Consider the following 16,954-nt stretch of genomic DNA (forward strand, 5'->3'; position numbering starts at 1 on the left):
ACATGCAACAATAAAAATCGAGTCTCTTTCTTGTATTGCGATGTTCAATGACCGACTTGCAGCGCCAGAACGAAGATCTGGTACGGTGCTTAACTAATTCAAGCTTTTAGCGCGCATCCATGTACGATTTATAAAATAGAAAAAGAAATATGATAAAACGTTATATTACGTAAACAATCGCTAAGATGAACGGTCGAATTAATTAGTATCGAGGGATCGAATTAATTGTAAATTTTATAGCAGTTGAAGTTAGGTACCAACCGCGTTCAAGCCATTGAATACAGAGTTACAAGAAAGTATATCGGACAATTTAACCAGCGCAAGAAGGAAGTTGTAAACGTGTTTTGATCGGCGGTGTATAAAATTCAATTGCATTGATAAATAAGCACATGCTTTTGATGGAAGGCGACCAATCGCGCAACGGGCAATCGTGCGCGGGCGCAATCAGATTTTTCGAATAAACGCGAGCCGACGAAGGTGTCAGTAATTCATAAGATTGAAACTTGTGTGTCAGTTCAGGTGTGCTCGTCACTCGGTGCGCTACGAGTTTTCAATTATTTTTTTCGAGACACATGAAAACGTGTATCCCCGCGGTTATAGAGCAACTCTTATGTCGAGAAAGAAACTACATGCTTCGTTGAAGTAAGTAGTTGAAGAGACCGCACACGGTTTTCATTCGTTTGGCAACACTTGTGCACGTTGTAATTATAAACCTACACCGATGGATTAGCAAAGAGTTTGTTAACGACCACGCTCGACCACTTTTTGAAACGGTTAGGATCCAAACGATCCGCAGTGTCATAAACAGCGGTCAGATAGATATTGTGCAAGGCAAAGCTCTAATAAATCGTTGTTCGTTCATGTTGAGCAACAACAATTCCGGTATGCGTAGAAACGAATTTTTAGTAATATATGACCGAAATTATATGTACCTTGAACCGTCACAATAACGGATAGATTAGAAACTAGAAAATCCAAATTTTATGGCGGGAAACGACGAGCGAGTCGAAATATAGACATACGTGTAGAGAAAAGCTACTGAGGAATTTTTCAACACATACTCGTGCGTAATAACACAACGAATGTAATAACAGAAGAATATGTGAGAACATTTATTACTTTTAAATTGCGGATTTTATGGATTTATAAGGAAAATACGTAGATCAAATAAAAACTTTAAAAACATGTATTTTCAGTTTGCATATGAATTAGGTTATATTACGCTACATTGCAATGAAACTGTTTAGAAAAGAACTATATTTCGCGTAAAGAATGCAACAAATTACTGGACGAACATGTATTAAAAAATAGAAATGCCAATGGAAGGCAAGTATGATTGCGTGGTGCTAAAATACGCTCGTGAAACGATTTTCGCAAGATTCGCATAAAACTTTTAGTATGTACGTTCCGCGTTATTGCTACAGACTATAGACGCAGCTATAAGAGACACGAATACATGCGCCTTTTATTGGGTCAACCTTCGGAGCTTACTCGGTTAGGGGGTCGCCTTCTTATCTACCCTCCGTGATCAGAATTCGTCTATACGACAAGTGGAAGCATGTTATACGCCGGAATAATGAACGTAACACGCGTACAACTTTTTACCGGGAGAACCTCATTCTTGGCAAACTATTAGTTGCTCGTACGCTAATTGATAATTCCATAACAGCGGTGTAATTTGCCAAACGGTACATTACGTGCCGATGCAGAGACATGATTAATATTTTACCATCAACACTCTACACTTGACCTACACTTCGACAAATTGAACTTCCTGCAGAGACATGTCTGAACGTTGCGAGAAATTGTGAAACATTGTAGGTAAATGTTCGGTGCTCGCGTGGACGAACCGATAACATTTTTTCTATATATTTTTATTTCTATTTTATTACGCGTATCTCTGCGTTACCAAATTCTTTTCTTTTCGCACACGGGCTTGAAAATTTATCGATAGTTTCAAGGATATAAATATAGTTTGCCGCACAACTTGTTCATTATTCAGAACGCATGCACGGTGTTTACTTATTTAAGTGCTCTACATTGTACTATTCATGAAGGTGTGTTTAATTTATTATTATGCTGTCTATTTGTATGAAAGCGCATGCATAGTATCGTCAGCTGAAATGGTATTTTTAAAAGAGGAAATTATAATAATAGAACAGAGATAGTCGACGTCGCGGATGTCAACCAGAAATCTTTACTTAGTGTTACATTTTGCATTCTGAAGTGGACACGTGTTCCATCGTGATCGTAGTTGCCTTAATTTGGGGTGATTCAACGCGTAACCGGGTTCAAGGGCAACCCACACGTTCGGCCGTCACATGAACGGAATACTTAACAGACGTAAAAAAAGAAGGTGCTCTTGAAAAAGTACTCGATAGCCTCACGGGCGAGGCCGTCGAAAATTGGGCAAAGTGGTCGTCGGAAATAATAATCTAAATAATCACAATTCGTGATTAGGACTAGACGTTTTGGACTAGACAAAAATGGTTTTATTTTGTTTATGTATTAACGAGACCTTTTTGTTTTGAAGATGACCATTTGACTTCGGAATCATTCTCTAAAATCGATGACAATGGGAGAGAACAATGCACAGCCCGACAAGATCTAGAAAAATTTGATTTCTCGCGATATCGGAGACGCGAAGGTAAATTTGAAAATTAGTTGCAAGAACGTTGCAGAAAGTATATACACCCGATCTCGGTGCGTTCAGCTAACAACCCCTAAACCCTTCTTCCCACGATTCCAGTTTTCAAGGCCATTCGTATACCGATCCCGAAATCGTGTCCAAGAACGTAACGATCCTCTTTTTCTCTTCAGATGAGCGAGTCCGTGAAAGTGGCTGTGAGATGTCGGCCAATGAACCCGCGGGAACTGCAACAGGGGTGCAGGGTACGTCTGACAGAGAAAGGACTGGGAGAGAAAGAGAGAAAGAAATGAGAGAGAGTGGAAGAGAGAAGGACGAGGAGTGCGTTCGAGATTCGTGCGCTTGATTCGTTTAGTACCACGCTCGCACCTCGGCCGGCCAAGTGCACCAAATACCTGCCCCATGCACTTTCGCTTCTTCCTCGTTTCGCTTATCTCCGCCTAAAGTAAACGGAAAACTGGTCATCGTCATATCGAGCGCGTTGTAGCCTAGCGACCGTATCAAAACACATCGGACAAACAGCGCGCACCATCGCCGGTTGCAGTTTTCACGGGGCACGGTTTCCTGTTGGCGCCGTTCCCCCCTTTGCTGAGGATCGGAGTTCTGGACTGGGTTTGGAGATAGTTATGGCATCGATGCTGGACCTTTCAGGAGAAGCCGGATGTCGTTGAATCTCTTCGTTGATATCTCTTTTAGTTAGTAGTCCGTGCATTGGTCCCAAGTCTTCAGGGTCCTACGAGAATTAAATATTCAATTTAATAACAATTTATCAACATTTCAATAGTTCTAATTTCGTAAGAAAATAAGCGTTCTGTAATGAAGTTCTGCTTTAGTTTAGCTCTTTATTTTAGATTGAATATTTAAACCTTTTCTCTAAGTTTAAAGAAGAATATTGATTTGGTAAATAGAAAAGTCGCGTAGAATTAAACTTCCGGTGGCGAGGATAGTACTGTTCCACCAGAGTAATTCATTAGGATAAAAACAGAGTTAGGTTCCAACACCGACGGCCTCGTTCCATACTCCCGATGCATCAGCACGCTTTTATCGGACGTCCATCAACATTTCCCCTACTATCATGGAACAGGCAGACGGTGGATTTACCATTTCATAATATATTCAATGAGCTACAAGTTGGCACGCTAGCAGGCGAATCGGTGATTCCGTGCATCGGTATCGACATCGAACCTTTAAACAGTGAAACTGATTTTTGAGATTGTTGGTATCAGTGGCATTTTCCACTTAACACAGGCCTATAGAAATCATTTATAATTGAGAATTTCATTAAGAAGCCTTGGATCAGAATTATAATTTTTTATTAAGAATGCCTAACGAAGCAGCAAATTATTTCTAATTAAGAATTTATAACTAAAGATCACGAAAGTTGGCTATCATTAAGGATTTATAATCAAGGATCATGAACATTTATAAATGAGAATTCCCAAATACGGGACGTTAATTTCTGCTTGAATATTTCTAATTAAAAAACCAAAATCTCAAAAACTGAAGAAACCACAGCTATTTTGGCAATAAAATTAGAAGGACCACGAATCAACGACGAATCCGAGAACCAATGATATCCGAGACTCTGACTCAGCACCCTGACCTTCTCCATTCAAATTTCCGCGAAGAGGATCGCGGGGCAGGGTGTGAAATATGTCGTTGTGGTCGCCGAAAAAAATTGTCCCGAGTTCGCTGTATCTTGTTCACCGAGTGCAACGGAAACCTAATTCGAGTTCGAGCAGTTCTCACGGTCGTTGGGCGCGATCCGAAGCCTCGCAGTTTCAAATTTCCCCGAGAACGATCTGGGTTAGGCGCGAGGAAGATTGTTGCGGTCGCTTGGAAAGCGTTAATTGGTTGCATCCGAATGGAAATCCTATTCTGTTATTGTACAAGCGATTGCAGGTTTCGTATGCAGTTGGGAATCATGTATCATTAACGTGAATCGCTGCAGAGTAGCGTAGATGAATCATTGACGAGAATATCGCTGCAGGGTAGCATAGACGTCGGGGTCCGATTGGTCCATAGTATGGCAAAGTTGAAGCGGCAGAAATTATTGGCACTGTCCACCCACGTGCTTGTGCACGGATAGAACGGAATATATGCCAAATCGATAAGAGCAGTTCGTTTCACCTTTGCTACCTGTGTGCATGACGACCGTTTCGCTCGTGTGCGCCTGTAAAAATACGATTACACTGAATTATCTCTGTTTGGTAAAAATTAGAATATAATAAATATAATATAGAATAAATTGAATTCTAATTTTTGAATATAAATTTAATTTATTCTGTATTATATTTATTATATTTGTATTTATTCTATATTATAATTAAAAGAACAAGAATCATTTATTTTCTGTAATATACAAATGACGAATTCTCGTCGTTTGGCTATTGATAATTGTTTGCGAAATTAAGAATCTTTGTCATGCGAACGAATACGTGTTAAGAGAAACAGATTGCGCGAGAATCTTCAACCGGAGATAATGCGATAAAGGGTTCAGTCTTGTCTATCTTTGGTCCACAACAGCGAATGAAAATCGATTCTATTTAAACTGCGATAGCGAAGCGGATCAATTTCTGCGCATGAGAAAAACTGTGCAACCGTGTTTCCGGTGAGTTTAGTATTTCCACGAAGGCGAATCGATAACGGGCACGAGCTCCTATCGGCGAGTCCGACGGTGTCGCCGGTAATAATGAGTAATAGACACGTTTATCTAATGCGCCCCGATATTGCGGCAATCTTGGACAAGCTAAGCGGAACGAACTGTTTTACGAACACGTAGGGATTAGCGGAGGTTGTTTTTAATGGACGAGTGAATTATTTTACACCGTTCACATCCGCATGATTTATTGGACGCTGTTATTGAACACGGAGCGCATCGGTCGCATGCGTCAGAACATAAAACTTGGCAAGTAAAAACGGAAACTAAATATGTCCAGGCGTGTATGTCCAAGGACGCGGAACGTTTTCGAGATTAGATTGTAGATTGGCGATCGTGTTTTCAGTAGGAGAGAGTTCCCAGAAAATGTACGGTGGACCATTAACGCTAAACCTACCGAGCTCGAACAGTGGCTTCGGGTTTTGCTTTACAAGAATAACAATACTGGATTTATTTAAACCTTCTGCCATTTGTATTACTATTTATGCTTCAATCGCGATATCTGTTTAATAATTTCGCATGTAATAATTGCTTTATAATCTAAACAATTTTATAAGAAAAATTGTGGAATCATTTTGACCGTCTCGGTAGGTTTAGTGTTAAATCGCTTTGCAGCGCGCGACTGTCTTCACCGAGTCCACTAATGGACGTAATAAAAAGTAAATTGATGCTAAATTAACGTTAACATCGAAACGAAAGCCGAGGGAAAATTGTTGATAGATTATCAGAAACAAATATGGCCATTCAAAGTGTTGCAACTTGTAGCACCATGGTTATTGACCAGCGAAACTCTAGCCGGCAACTTCGTGGAACTAGTAAACAGGTGTCCCACATTCCCAGGAGTTACTTTATTGTAATTTATTCGGACAATAAGCTAGCTGCATTAATTTATTCTAAATGTATAATTTATCAAGCATCGAGCGTATCTTTGAGATATAGTTTAACCTCGATATATTTTTCTCTTCTTCGTGCGCAATTCCTTCAACTCCGCGTTGTTTTGATCGCGTTGGAACAAATTGATCGATGCAGCAAATGACTAATGTAATTGAGGCTCTCCCAATCGTGTTTTATGTCCTCCAATTGCGCTTTGTAAAAATTACCTTCTTCACTTTTACTACATGTTTTGCAATACACAGTCGAACTTTTCAATCTAATCGGTACAGTATATTGAACATTTGTGGCAAATACGATTCATTTCTATTTGTTGTTCGGCACTCGTCTTTTCTCGTTCCGGTGCGACCAACAATTCATTTTGTTTCGTTTATTAATATAACTTACTGTGATTGGTAATTATTTTCAATTTTCTTCGAAGGTTCGGATAAATTTTGTCATTCCAAGTAAAATTGCGACAAAGCAGAGCAATCATTGTCTGCTACACTAGGTTCTCTAAAATATAAAAAAAATTTTTTAAAATCGTTTTCTCAAGTTTGTATAAAATTATAGCATTTCAGAAAATGTTTGTAAAATCCGAATTACCTCATGTATTCCTTATGCTAATTAACGTTTTCTCGACTGTCCTTAGAACGTGATAACCACCGATGCGATCACGAAATGCTGCACCCTGGAGGCAGCCGGGAGCGGCAAGGTGTACCAGTTCGACGCGGCATTCGGCCCGGAAGCCACCACCGAGTCCGTATACGAGAACGTGGGCTCGGTGATAGTGGAGGCTGTCCTGGACGGTTACAATGGCACGGTGTTCGCCTACGGGCAAACCGGATGCGGGAAATCGCACACGATGCGCGGCTTCATCGAGCGCGCGCTGGACCACATCTTCGAGGCGACGTCGACGGCCAGCTCGGACATGAGGTACCTGGCACTGCTTAGCTACCTGGAGATCTACAACGAAAAGTTACGGGATTTGTTGCAAGATGGGAACAGCGAACTGCTGATGCTGAAGGAAGACCCGAACCGCGGGACCTACGTGGCCGGCGGGTTGAGAGAGGTCACGGTAAAAGACGCGGAGGAATGCGCCCGATTGGTGGAGCAGGGCGACAAGAGGCGCGCCCTGGCTGCTACCAAGATGAATGCTGCCAGCTCGAGAAGTCACGCGGTGTTGACGCTGTCCTTGGAGACGCTGGCCATCAACGATGGCAACCAGACGGAGAACACGGTCAAAAGGGGCAGGCTGCACTTGGTGGATCTGGCAGGGTCCGAGAGACAGACCAGGACCGGGGCTAGCGGAGATAGATTGAAGGAGGCAGCCAGCATCAATCTCAGCTTGTCCGCGCTCGGGAACGTCATCAGCGCGCTTGCCGCTGGACATGGACGACACGTGCCCTACAGGTACGTTCTTGTATCAGTCATCTTTTATCATCTTCTAGATCCAGACAGCAATGACTAAATATGCTTTGAAATGCGTTTTCAGGGACAGCAAGCTGACCAGGCTCCTAAGGGACAGCCTCGGCGGCAACGCCAGGACATTGATGATCGCCTGTGTAAGTCCCAGCGACGTAGACTCCGAGGAGACTCTGAGCACGTTGCGATACGCGGCCAGAGCCAGATGCATCAAGAACAAGCCTGTGGTCAACGAAGACCCCAAGGACGCTCTATTGAGACAGTACCAATTGGAGCTGCAGCGTCTTCGTTCTCTGCTGGAATCGAGCGATCAGTCCACGTTAAAAGAGATCCCTGACCAACCAGCGAAAGACGACGAGGAGGAGACAAAGCAGCAAATGGAGTTCCTGGAGGAAGTTGAAAGGTTGAAAAAGGAATGCGAGCATTCGAACCTGTCGGCTCAGAAGCTCCGAGAGGAGCTGGAGGCTTTGAAGTCTCGCCCCGAGGGGATCGGGCTGAACGGGATACCTTCCAAACCTGTCGTCCAAGTGCCGGTCGACGATCAGGACCGAGAGCGAGAGGAAAGACGGAAGAAGAAGCGGGAGGCTGCTATGCAGGAGGTGTTGAAGAGGTTGGAAAAGTTGACCATCGGCGGAGAAGAGCAAGGGAACACGGAGCTGAGGAGGAGGCGAGAGAAGAGGAGGAAAAAGCTGGAGACTCTTGCCTCGGTTTTGGAGTCCGGCGCCCAGGAGGGCAACGGCAGTGTCTTCCAAGTCTACGGGCAACTTAGGTTCGGCGATATCCTGGAACTATGCGTCCTTCGATACTTTATTGTTAGAGCTGACTTTCCATACAAGTATTTTGGGTTAGGTTTAAGTTTAAAGTCGCTCCTCTGTTGGGTCTTCTTAAAGAATCCTCATCTTCGTAGGAAATCCTCCTATGGGTCAGCTTGTAGGATTATTTCCCAGGTCTCAGAGAATCCTCTTGTAGATCAGAAATAATCCTTTTGTAGATCAGAGATAATCCTCTTCTAAGCTCTCTCTCCTAAGAGATCTCCTCTTCTAAGTCCTATCAACTGTATTTGATCTAACAAAATGAAACACAATTATAGCAAAATTACAAAGCAAAGTTATAACTAAGCTAACAAAGGAAATTGGCGTTATTAATTAATTATACCTTTCTGAAACAGGTCCACAGAAGACGCCCTCAAGAGGATGGCGAAAAGAGTGAAGCAACTGGAGGCAGAGGCAGCCGATCTCCAAGCTTCGTGGGACGCGGAACGTCGCGACCTTCTTCGCAGAGAGCTGCTGACGTCCCAGATCTGCGACGCCATGGTGCCCCAACTTCGACCAGGTTGTCCGTTTCGCGATGTCGCTGCTGTAAGAGAGATGGCTACCTGGTGCGACGAGTTGAATCGTTGGCGGCTGCCAGACAACTCGCCGCACATACCACTTCCTCCGCCGTCGTTGGTTCACAAGGACAACGCGCAATACTCCATACCGCCTTCCAAACCTGATCACAATAACAATAGAAATGGCAAAGATATCGAAGACGAGGTCGGCAACGAGGCTGACAACGAAGAAAGCAGCGAGCAGGAGGAAACCAAGAAAATGGACATCGCCGATGCTTACTTCCGCAGGAACAGGATCGACAAGCTGCTGGCTCATGTTAGGGCAGCCAAGACTTTCGGTGAGCTTCGCTAGCTCCCATGACTCAATCGCGTTTAGTTTATAGTTTAGACTGTAGGAATTGTCTACTTTCAAAAAGTTAGCTATGTGTAATATAACTTAGACGATTGTTAATGTCGAAAGACGTGTAACAAATTCTTAATTTTCAGACTCCAGTAGCCGAATCAGCAGATCCGGTGGCTCCGAGGAGTCGATACCAATGGGCAGCAGTTACCTGCAGCTGAACGCCCTGAATCTGCAAAGTAGCGCGCCGGTGATCGGCGACATGGATGCCTACAAGCCAACCCCGCGTCTGCCAATGAGTCGGTTCGGAAAACCAAGTTGGATGTTGGAGGATGCCTCGATGACCAGGGGTCTCTACCCAACGGCGGTGAAGAGGAATCCTCCTAGAATATTGGAGGCCTTACCTGCGTATCCGCAAGGCACAAACGGGGGGATCAAGTTTGGGAACAAGCCTGTGCCAGAGAGAATAACCGACAAGCTGTCGACGAGATTGATCCAGAACGAAGCTAGTGAAAACCGGCCTGCTTTGGTCGGACATGCGAGGTCTCCTACGTATTGATCATGGGGAATCGGAGAAGAATTACTGAGAACAGTAATGGAGGATGTCTGTGATATGGATGCTCAAATGGTTTGGTTCAAATGATAGCAGTTCAAATGACAGTAATTCGCATAACAGGTTGACGCAACTTTATCAAATTAATGCTAATCGTGGTTGTTTCAGGAAGCAACGTGTGCAATCTGCTCGACAGCGGCGGAAGACTGAACGAGAGAATCTCGGACAACGGACCAAATGTTCCTACGAAGCTAGTTGCGAATAACAGCCGTAGGGAATCAGCGATATCTTCGAATCGTTAAGAATTCCTTGTGTCTATCAAGTTTTTATACGCGATCGATCTCGCAGGCGGTTTCGTCTCGAGTTGTACAAGAATTTGTAGAATCATTCCGCGTGGTGCTTCAAGGTCCAAAGAACAATCTTAAAAAGTTATTCGTACGAAATTGTTCAACTTTCGTCAATTTAATATCGAATTGTTTAATACAGTAATTGTAACTTTCATTGATTCAATACCGAAGTATTTCACAAAGGAATTTCAAACGATTCTAGCAGCTGTATAAAATTGTTTTTAAATTATTTACGATCTTGAAGGGTTTGCAGAATATGTCTATATTAATATTTTGATGAACTTCCAACTGTTCCTGTTAATAATGTAATTTAAAAATTGTTATAAATACTGGTCTATCTAAGCGAGACTTTTATTTTAAACAGTATATGATCTCTGAAAATAAACGTTGTCTAATCATTTTTATTATAAACGAAGCAAGATCGTGGTATAATTATAACCTTTGCCAATCGTTGGAAAGCGAGCGTTTCATGTTAGTAGTCATTATTCTGCGCATCATTATGTAATAACGTAACAGAATTCATTGCGGTAACACAACAATGCCGCGGGTTCGACAGCTGTACCTTATTTTCTAGTCCATATGCTACGAGCGCGGAGTAATTGAAGTGTAGTGGACAGCTAGGACGACCACCTGTACACCTCAGGTGTCTGCGCGCGGAAAAAAACAGCCTATAGCAGATCGTTACAAGCGAAGTGTTTGCTATATCGACCGATCCGGCTGATCGAATCTTCGCGGCGTGAATTAATTATTGGCGAAAATTTTCCTACTCGTTCACACTTGTTCGCCGACACGGTCGATTATAGTTTTACGGCCGCCGTAAATCATTCGAACATTCGCAAGCCATAAACGTATTAGAGACGGCAAAAAGAGAAACAGCGCCGGCTGCTTTGACACGTATTCGTCCGCGCGACGAAAATTCGTCGTTTCGCAAACGATCGTTAACCCCTTAATATTATATTTCTTCTATTTCTTAATATTATATTTGTTTTAACTCTTAATATTCTATTTATACTGTATTTGTTCTTAATTTTACTAAAGGCAGTGCAAAAAAATTATCGGAAGAATATGTGTCAAAGATGAAACACAGTTATGTACGCAGAAAGTTCGCGGAATTCCTCGATCGCGCGGACGATTCAACCAAATTTCCGGTTGAAATAGTTTCCTTCTGCCGTGATAAGAGCTCCGGTCTATTTCCGCGTCGGAAAGGTATACTTGCCGCGGGGAATCTAATCAGTACCGATTACCCGAAACCGCAGCATTTGCAAACAGTATAATCCGCGCGATAAATCGTGACGTCGCTTGTTACAACACTGCAACCGTTTTCGATGAAAAATCGCGACAATGGATCCGGCGAAACGAGAGCAAATGCGCTGTGATTCCGTATAACTTTTCTAACATACAGCATTTCCATTTTATATTTATATTTATTATATTTATTTTATCGAATCTCGTAATTCAAGCAACAACAATTATACTTCTAATAATTTTAATGATACCTAATCACCGCTTGGATGCAAAGGATTAACTCCACCGCGAAAAAAATTATCGAAACCGTGGAGCAACGCGTTGCAATCGCAGGCGTAAAAAGAGAAACCGCAAATAAGGCGGCGGCCTCACACGGGCGCAAAAAACGTGGAAACATTTTTCGATGCATTAGATCGGTCTCGTACGGTCCGATTAATCGTTCCGGGATACAGTTTCTTACGAAATCTTGGTGCCGGGTGATTTAAGGTTTACAGATGACGGTTTTCACTCGACACACACACGCGTCGTTAAAAAGCGCCAGAGAAAAGACCGGTGCCGTGAAACTGCGCTCACGGTTCCCCATGTGTGTAGATAGAGCTCTGTATGTGCCGAAGTCTCGGTACACAACTAAAGCCGTCGTTTGAAAAGTTTGTCGTCGCTGCATCGATGGTAAAACATTACCACGGGAACACCGTTTCGTTGGAGAATTTTTGCACGATGTGTGAAACAATTTTTTACGCGAGACCAATAGATGATATTTGTTATCTAAGGTTGATTTATTATGTTACATATGAGCCGTTCTGGTCTATTACTATTTTCCATTTTTCAGGAAGCCTCGTTATGCAAAAATAAATTCTTTATTTAAAAATGTTTCGACTTCAAGCAAATTAACGTTTGATACGCGTGATCAAATGAATTGCGTGTAAGGAGGCGGCGTGGAGAGAAGAGAGAAGAGAATTGGTGTGGAACCCAAACTTCACGCTGATTCACATATCCTATCTTGATTAAATGATTATGCACCGTCGTCCTGGAAATGTTAGTGGCATCCACTATCTAATGCACACTGTATCAAGGATTTTTATCCAGCCCACTCTCGACGTCATACTATAGTATGTTGCAGAGAAGACTTATAGGACAACCTGAAAGAAATAATTGCTTTAGAATTTATAATATCGTCGATTAATAATATAATATCGTCGATATATAATATATATATATAAACCGAGAATAATTAACCCTTTGCGCTCGAAGTCATATTAACTGTAACTCTAAAATAAATAACAACAGTTATACTTCTAATAATTTTCGAAATTTAATTTTTCATAATATAAAAATTATTTTGAAACGCCCTGTAACAATTTTAGTGGTGCCTCGGAGTCACCCCACTCGAGCTCAAAGGGTTAAATCAAGAGAATTGAAATGTAAGATTTTCCTTTCGGCAGAAACTATAGAACGATTGATAGGCCCGCGGCAAAGAAATCCCCAATGTGTCCCAATCGTTTTCAAGGAACGATAAAGTAGCTCTCTAGCAAAATAACGCGTTCACTTTCTAGCAATTCAGCTGCGGCGGGAAAAAGTGAACCGTGAACCGCAACGAAACTGCATAACCGATGCGCGGTTATTTGGCCCGCGACGATTACGTTCGCCGGTGCGTTTTCAGCTGCGGCGATATCCTAAGCTGAGTCATCCGTTGATTTTCTAGCTGCGGGACTTTCATCCGCTGTATCCGAGATCGTTGTACCCTAATCGCGACGATCGCGGAAAAAGAGATGGGCCCAATGTTCAATAAAAATTTAAAATTCACTTAAAATTAAATTATATAGACAATTAGCGAAAACAACGGTAATTTCTCTAATATAAGCCTACTATAGAATTTCAGCAACGTTAAGTATGCATTATCTATTTCCGTAGTAGTATAATCGCATTTATTTGTACTCTAATATTGGCTAAGATTACGCGTAACACTTACAAGAATTTTAAAAGCATGTTAAAATTGATTTCGAGATTAGATAATCGCGTTTTTCAAAGCAGCGTGCAAGTGGCACGATTATGGCAACTGTGCCCTATCTAGATCTTCGCGTAAATAACATAAATAATTTACCATAAATTATTTTCTAATGAAGCATACCTCTTCGCTAAACGAATTGTCGAAACTAATAATGAAATGAAGATATTCATTCTCGCGTGCATCAAATGCATAACAATCTGTCAGCATAGTAACATTTAACCTATTAATTACGTACGTGTGGCAACGAAGAAAGACGAAGAGAAGAAAAAAAAGAACTTCGTCATACTTCATAGGAAGTACTCTACAATTTGCTTGGCTTCGAACATGTGGTATTAACGGGTTACCCAAGAAGCCGCCTTGCAAAGCTAACATCTGACCTATCTTTTCCACATTATCGTTCCCCGCGTACGTCAACGTCGTCATTATCGGCTGGATGCACGCGCGTGCATCGACGATGGCGTCGCGATTGCTATTCTGATTCTAAAGTTTTTTGTTAACGTTATCGAGTTCTTCGAGTGAACATATGGTGTTTACAATATATATGTATATATCGAAACGAATCAGTGTGTCTCTTGCTGTACATTAGCGTGCCCATCTGCTGATCGATGGGAAAGTTCTTTATGGCTCCTGTGAACTTAACCTCTTAGGTACGGCTGGATTTTGCGCCAAGTTTTTCATAACTAAATTACCATTTTTCTTAATATATATTTTCTTTTATATTATAGTATTAATTACGTATATTCTTTTCTCAGTGTATTGTACATACACACTTTCACTTTAATCGTTTGCTTTAATAATTAAGAAGACAATTGAATGAAGCACGAAACATTCATGAAAGCCACTACAGTGGCTCGTCGTGCCTAAGAGGTTAAGGCATTGCGTAACACACGCATTGTTCTATTCATTTATACGCCTTTTCGTGGAACCTGAAATAAGAAAATAAGTGTGTAAAACGCTTACATTGTCTTCCAATAGATTTTTAAATAATGGAAAACCGAGCAGTGGTTTCACTATTATCTTTTGATTTGGGAATTTTAGTAAGATGAACTTACATTATACTTGGCAGATCTTTTAACCCTTTGCACTATAATAACGAGTCAGAGTTATTAATTTCTTGTAAATTAAAATCAAATTGAATTCTTTCGTTATCAAAATCTGGAAATGGAACTAAATAAGAAACAAAAATGATCTGCTCTTATTAAATAAAACATTAAGGACGAGTAAGTCATCGCAGCGTGAAAAGAATTCTAGTGCAAAGGGTTACTACCTTTCATTATTATGCATTATAAGGTGCGAATAATCTTTTTGGTCACTAATAACCAATATTAAAACTAAAGACGTCTTTTAGATAATCAACCATTGTCTACTATACTTTTCTAAATGTTTAATTACCACTTGTTTATCGACACGTAGTCGACAACTTGAAAATTTCTCTCTTAACGACGTCTATTGCGCTGTCTGGTTTCAACAACGATTTCTCGCGGTGTGCGAAGGTTTTGTCAAAGCGCGCGACCACAGGAGCTCCGGCCGTCCGCTCATTAGGCGTAAATATTCGGCGAGAATGAAAGCGAACGATGGAAGAAACCAGCCTGCCGCCTCTCCCGGGTATACTTTTACTTTCTCTGTTTCGCACGGAAAGCAAAACGCCGCCGGAGAACAGAAAGGAGTCCGCTTTCCCTGTCGTCCTGCGACCAGTCTCGGCGTAGCCCCGCTCTCAAAATCTCTTACGAGCCACGCGTGAATGTCACGACTAACACTTTCGTTCGTAGCACACGTAATGGCCCCGTGGACCGGTCTTCCAACCGGCGGTGCTTTCAACTGCTCGCCACCTAGAAATCAATGTTAACGAGTTCACTGTCTTTCCTTTTTTTTATCCTTAACGAGTTTAGGCAATCTTTCGGTGATTCTTCTGGCGATTGTAATCGGCTGTTTTATGATTTTAACCCTCTGCGGTCAGAGCCATTTTAACTGGAAATCCAAAATATTTCTTCAGGCTTACAGCGTTTCCATTTTATATAACCTGGAACATTTTATACGTTATAAAATTGAATTTTCATGACTTACGTAACAGATAATAGGTCTTAACAATGTTTTTAAAAATTGAAGAAAACTAATGGCACGAAATTTAAATTAAAGAAAAAAGAAACTTGCGTGTTAAAACTGGATTTAACCCTTTGCACTCGAATGGTGACTCTGAGGCACCGCTAAAATTATTCCATTACGTTCTAAATTAATTTTTATAACAATAAAGTTGAGATAAGAGTTTTAAAAATTCATTTAAATAGCCAGGAAAATTATTTCATATTTACAGTGAAAATGTCTTCGAGTGCAAAGGGTTAAAATTTGGAAATCAGTATCAATAGGTTCCATTGTCTGTAAATGTAATTTTAGTAGTGAAGTAGGATGTGGAAAAAACTAAAATAATAGTATAGGATGTAATACTATTCATCGTGCGATAATAATGCAAAATAAAGTAGCGAACGCGTACGTAAAGTACAGCGTAGTGACATTTTCACGTGTTGTGCACCGCGGCGATTCCGTTAATTATGCTATTTCTCGACCGATGCGGGATAAAAAGAACGAGGACAGAATGCGGTGTGAAATATTGCGATATTAGATCGAGTCGCAATGAGGTATCAATTATCATTCTATTCGAAGCTTGTTTTCGTCTAAAACCATTCATGATATTCGACAGATTAACATATATTCATTTATTTCTATTGCTATGAATCTTCACGAAGAACTAATAAAATAGTTTCCTGTTCGAAATTAAAAGCTCTTCGGAATTTTTAATTTGCTATAATGTAAAAAGACTCCCATCTATTTGTTACTTGTCTATGCTTTTTAGCAACGCATAATATAGTTCGTTTGGATCGAATTAAAAAGTATAAATTGTAGAAAGCATTGATAATAATAATTTCAACTGATCGTTGTTTGAAACTGGCGCAGCCTTTGTCTTTTCATTCGCGTCGTTCAAATCATTGTCACAAAGAGGTTAAAAGCATTTTTCATATGCGATGATTCACGTATACACGTGCCTGGTGAATGGCTTTTTCATGTACGATGATTCAGAAACGAGCGAGACAGTTTTAAGAACGTGTTAAATCACTGAACTAGTCGCGATTTCGTTTCAATATTTTTCCTTGTCAAATGATTTCTCGAGCTTGAGTAGTTACTTGTTATTTGCATAGTCGATCTTATCTAAGTTAATAGAGTTTTATAGAGTCTAAATTAAGTATATTAATACATATACTAATAGAGAGTTTCGTAAGACGTATAATGTTATAATTATCTTTACGTTATGTTACTTTTTTTATCAAGATATAGAGATCACTTTCAATTTTTAAAATTTTCTTTTTTTTTATATTCCTTTTATTATTTGCGTCTATTCAGAGGAATATTTACAAATAATTTTCTTTTTTTTTAATCGAACAGTTAATACTTCTTCTCGAGTTGTGCATAAAAAAACATTTTACACTAGAAGAAGAGACTGTTAATCAACACGACTGTTAACACAACGTAGTCGAACA

General features: G+C 40.9%; 1 protein-coding gene and 1 long non-coding RNA gene across 4 annotated transcripts; one reads left to right on the forward strand and one right to left on the reverse strand.

Annotated features, from left to right (window-relative positions):
• The first annotated feature begins 496 nt into the window (after positions 1 to 496).
• On the forward strand, positions 497 to 10,586 carry LOC144473176 (osmotic avoidance abnormal protein 3). Of its 3 annotated transcripts, XM_078186821.1 has the most exons (8): positions 497 to 642; positions 2,534 to 2,647; positions 2,821 to 2,892; positions 6,829 to 7,589; positions 7,672 to 8,370; positions 8,770 to 9,269; positions 9,418 to 9,899; positions 9,993 to 10,586. In XM_078186821.1, the coding sequence occupies exons 3-7, from the start codon at positions 2,821 to 2,823 to the stop codon at positions 9,828 to 9,830; spliced, it is 2,445 nt and encodes an 814-aa protein (XP_078042947.1). In that variant the 5' UTR covers positions 497 to 642; positions 2,534 to 2,647; the 3' UTR covers positions 9,831 to 9,899; positions 9,993 to 10,586. The 3 variants fall into 3 exon arrangements, with proteins under 3 accessions (XP_078042947.1, XP_078042937.1, XP_078042955.1); XM_078186811.1 differs by lacking the exon at positions 2,534 to 2,647; XM_078186829.1 differs by lacking the exons at positions 497 to 642; positions 2,534 to 2,647; positions 2,821 to 2,892 and having other exon boundaries at positions 6,971 to 7,112; positions 7,175 to 7,589.
• Positions 10,587 to 10,706: 120 nt separating this feature from the next.
• On the reverse strand, positions 10,707 to 16,951 carry LOC144473267 (uncharacterized). Its single transcript, XR_013494536.1, has 3 exons — positions 14,817 to 16,951; positions 13,660 to 14,350; positions 10,707 to 12,555 (listed from the first exon to the last, which is right to left on the reverse strand). It is a non-coding gene; the product is annotated as an uncharacterized LOC144473267 (long non-coding RNA).
• Positions 16,952 to 16,954: the final 3 nt, after the last annotated feature.

The sequence above is a fragment of the Augochlora pura genome, chromosome 2, assembly GCF_028453695.1.
Source record: "Augochlora pura isolate Apur16 chromosome 2, APUR_v2.2.1, whole genome shotgun sequence".
Lineage (NCBI taxonomy): Eukaryota > Metazoa > Arthropoda > Insecta > Hymenoptera > Halictidae > Augochlora > Augochlora pura.

Excerpts from the sequence above, each read along its gene's own strand:
- LOC144473176 (XM_078186821.1), top strand. The coding sequence starts at position 2,821 with ATGAGCGAGTCCGTGAAAGTGGCTGTGAGATGTCGGCCAATGAACCCG. Across the intron at positions 7,590-7,671 it reads GGACGACACGTGCCCTACAG|GGACAGCAAGCTGACCAGGC; the intron begins GTACGTTCTTGT and ends ATGCGTTTTCAG. Across the intron at positions 8,371-8,769 it reads CAAGTCTACGGGCAACTTAG|GTCCACAGAAGACGCCCTCA; the intron begins GTTCGGCGATAT and ends TTTCTGAAACAG.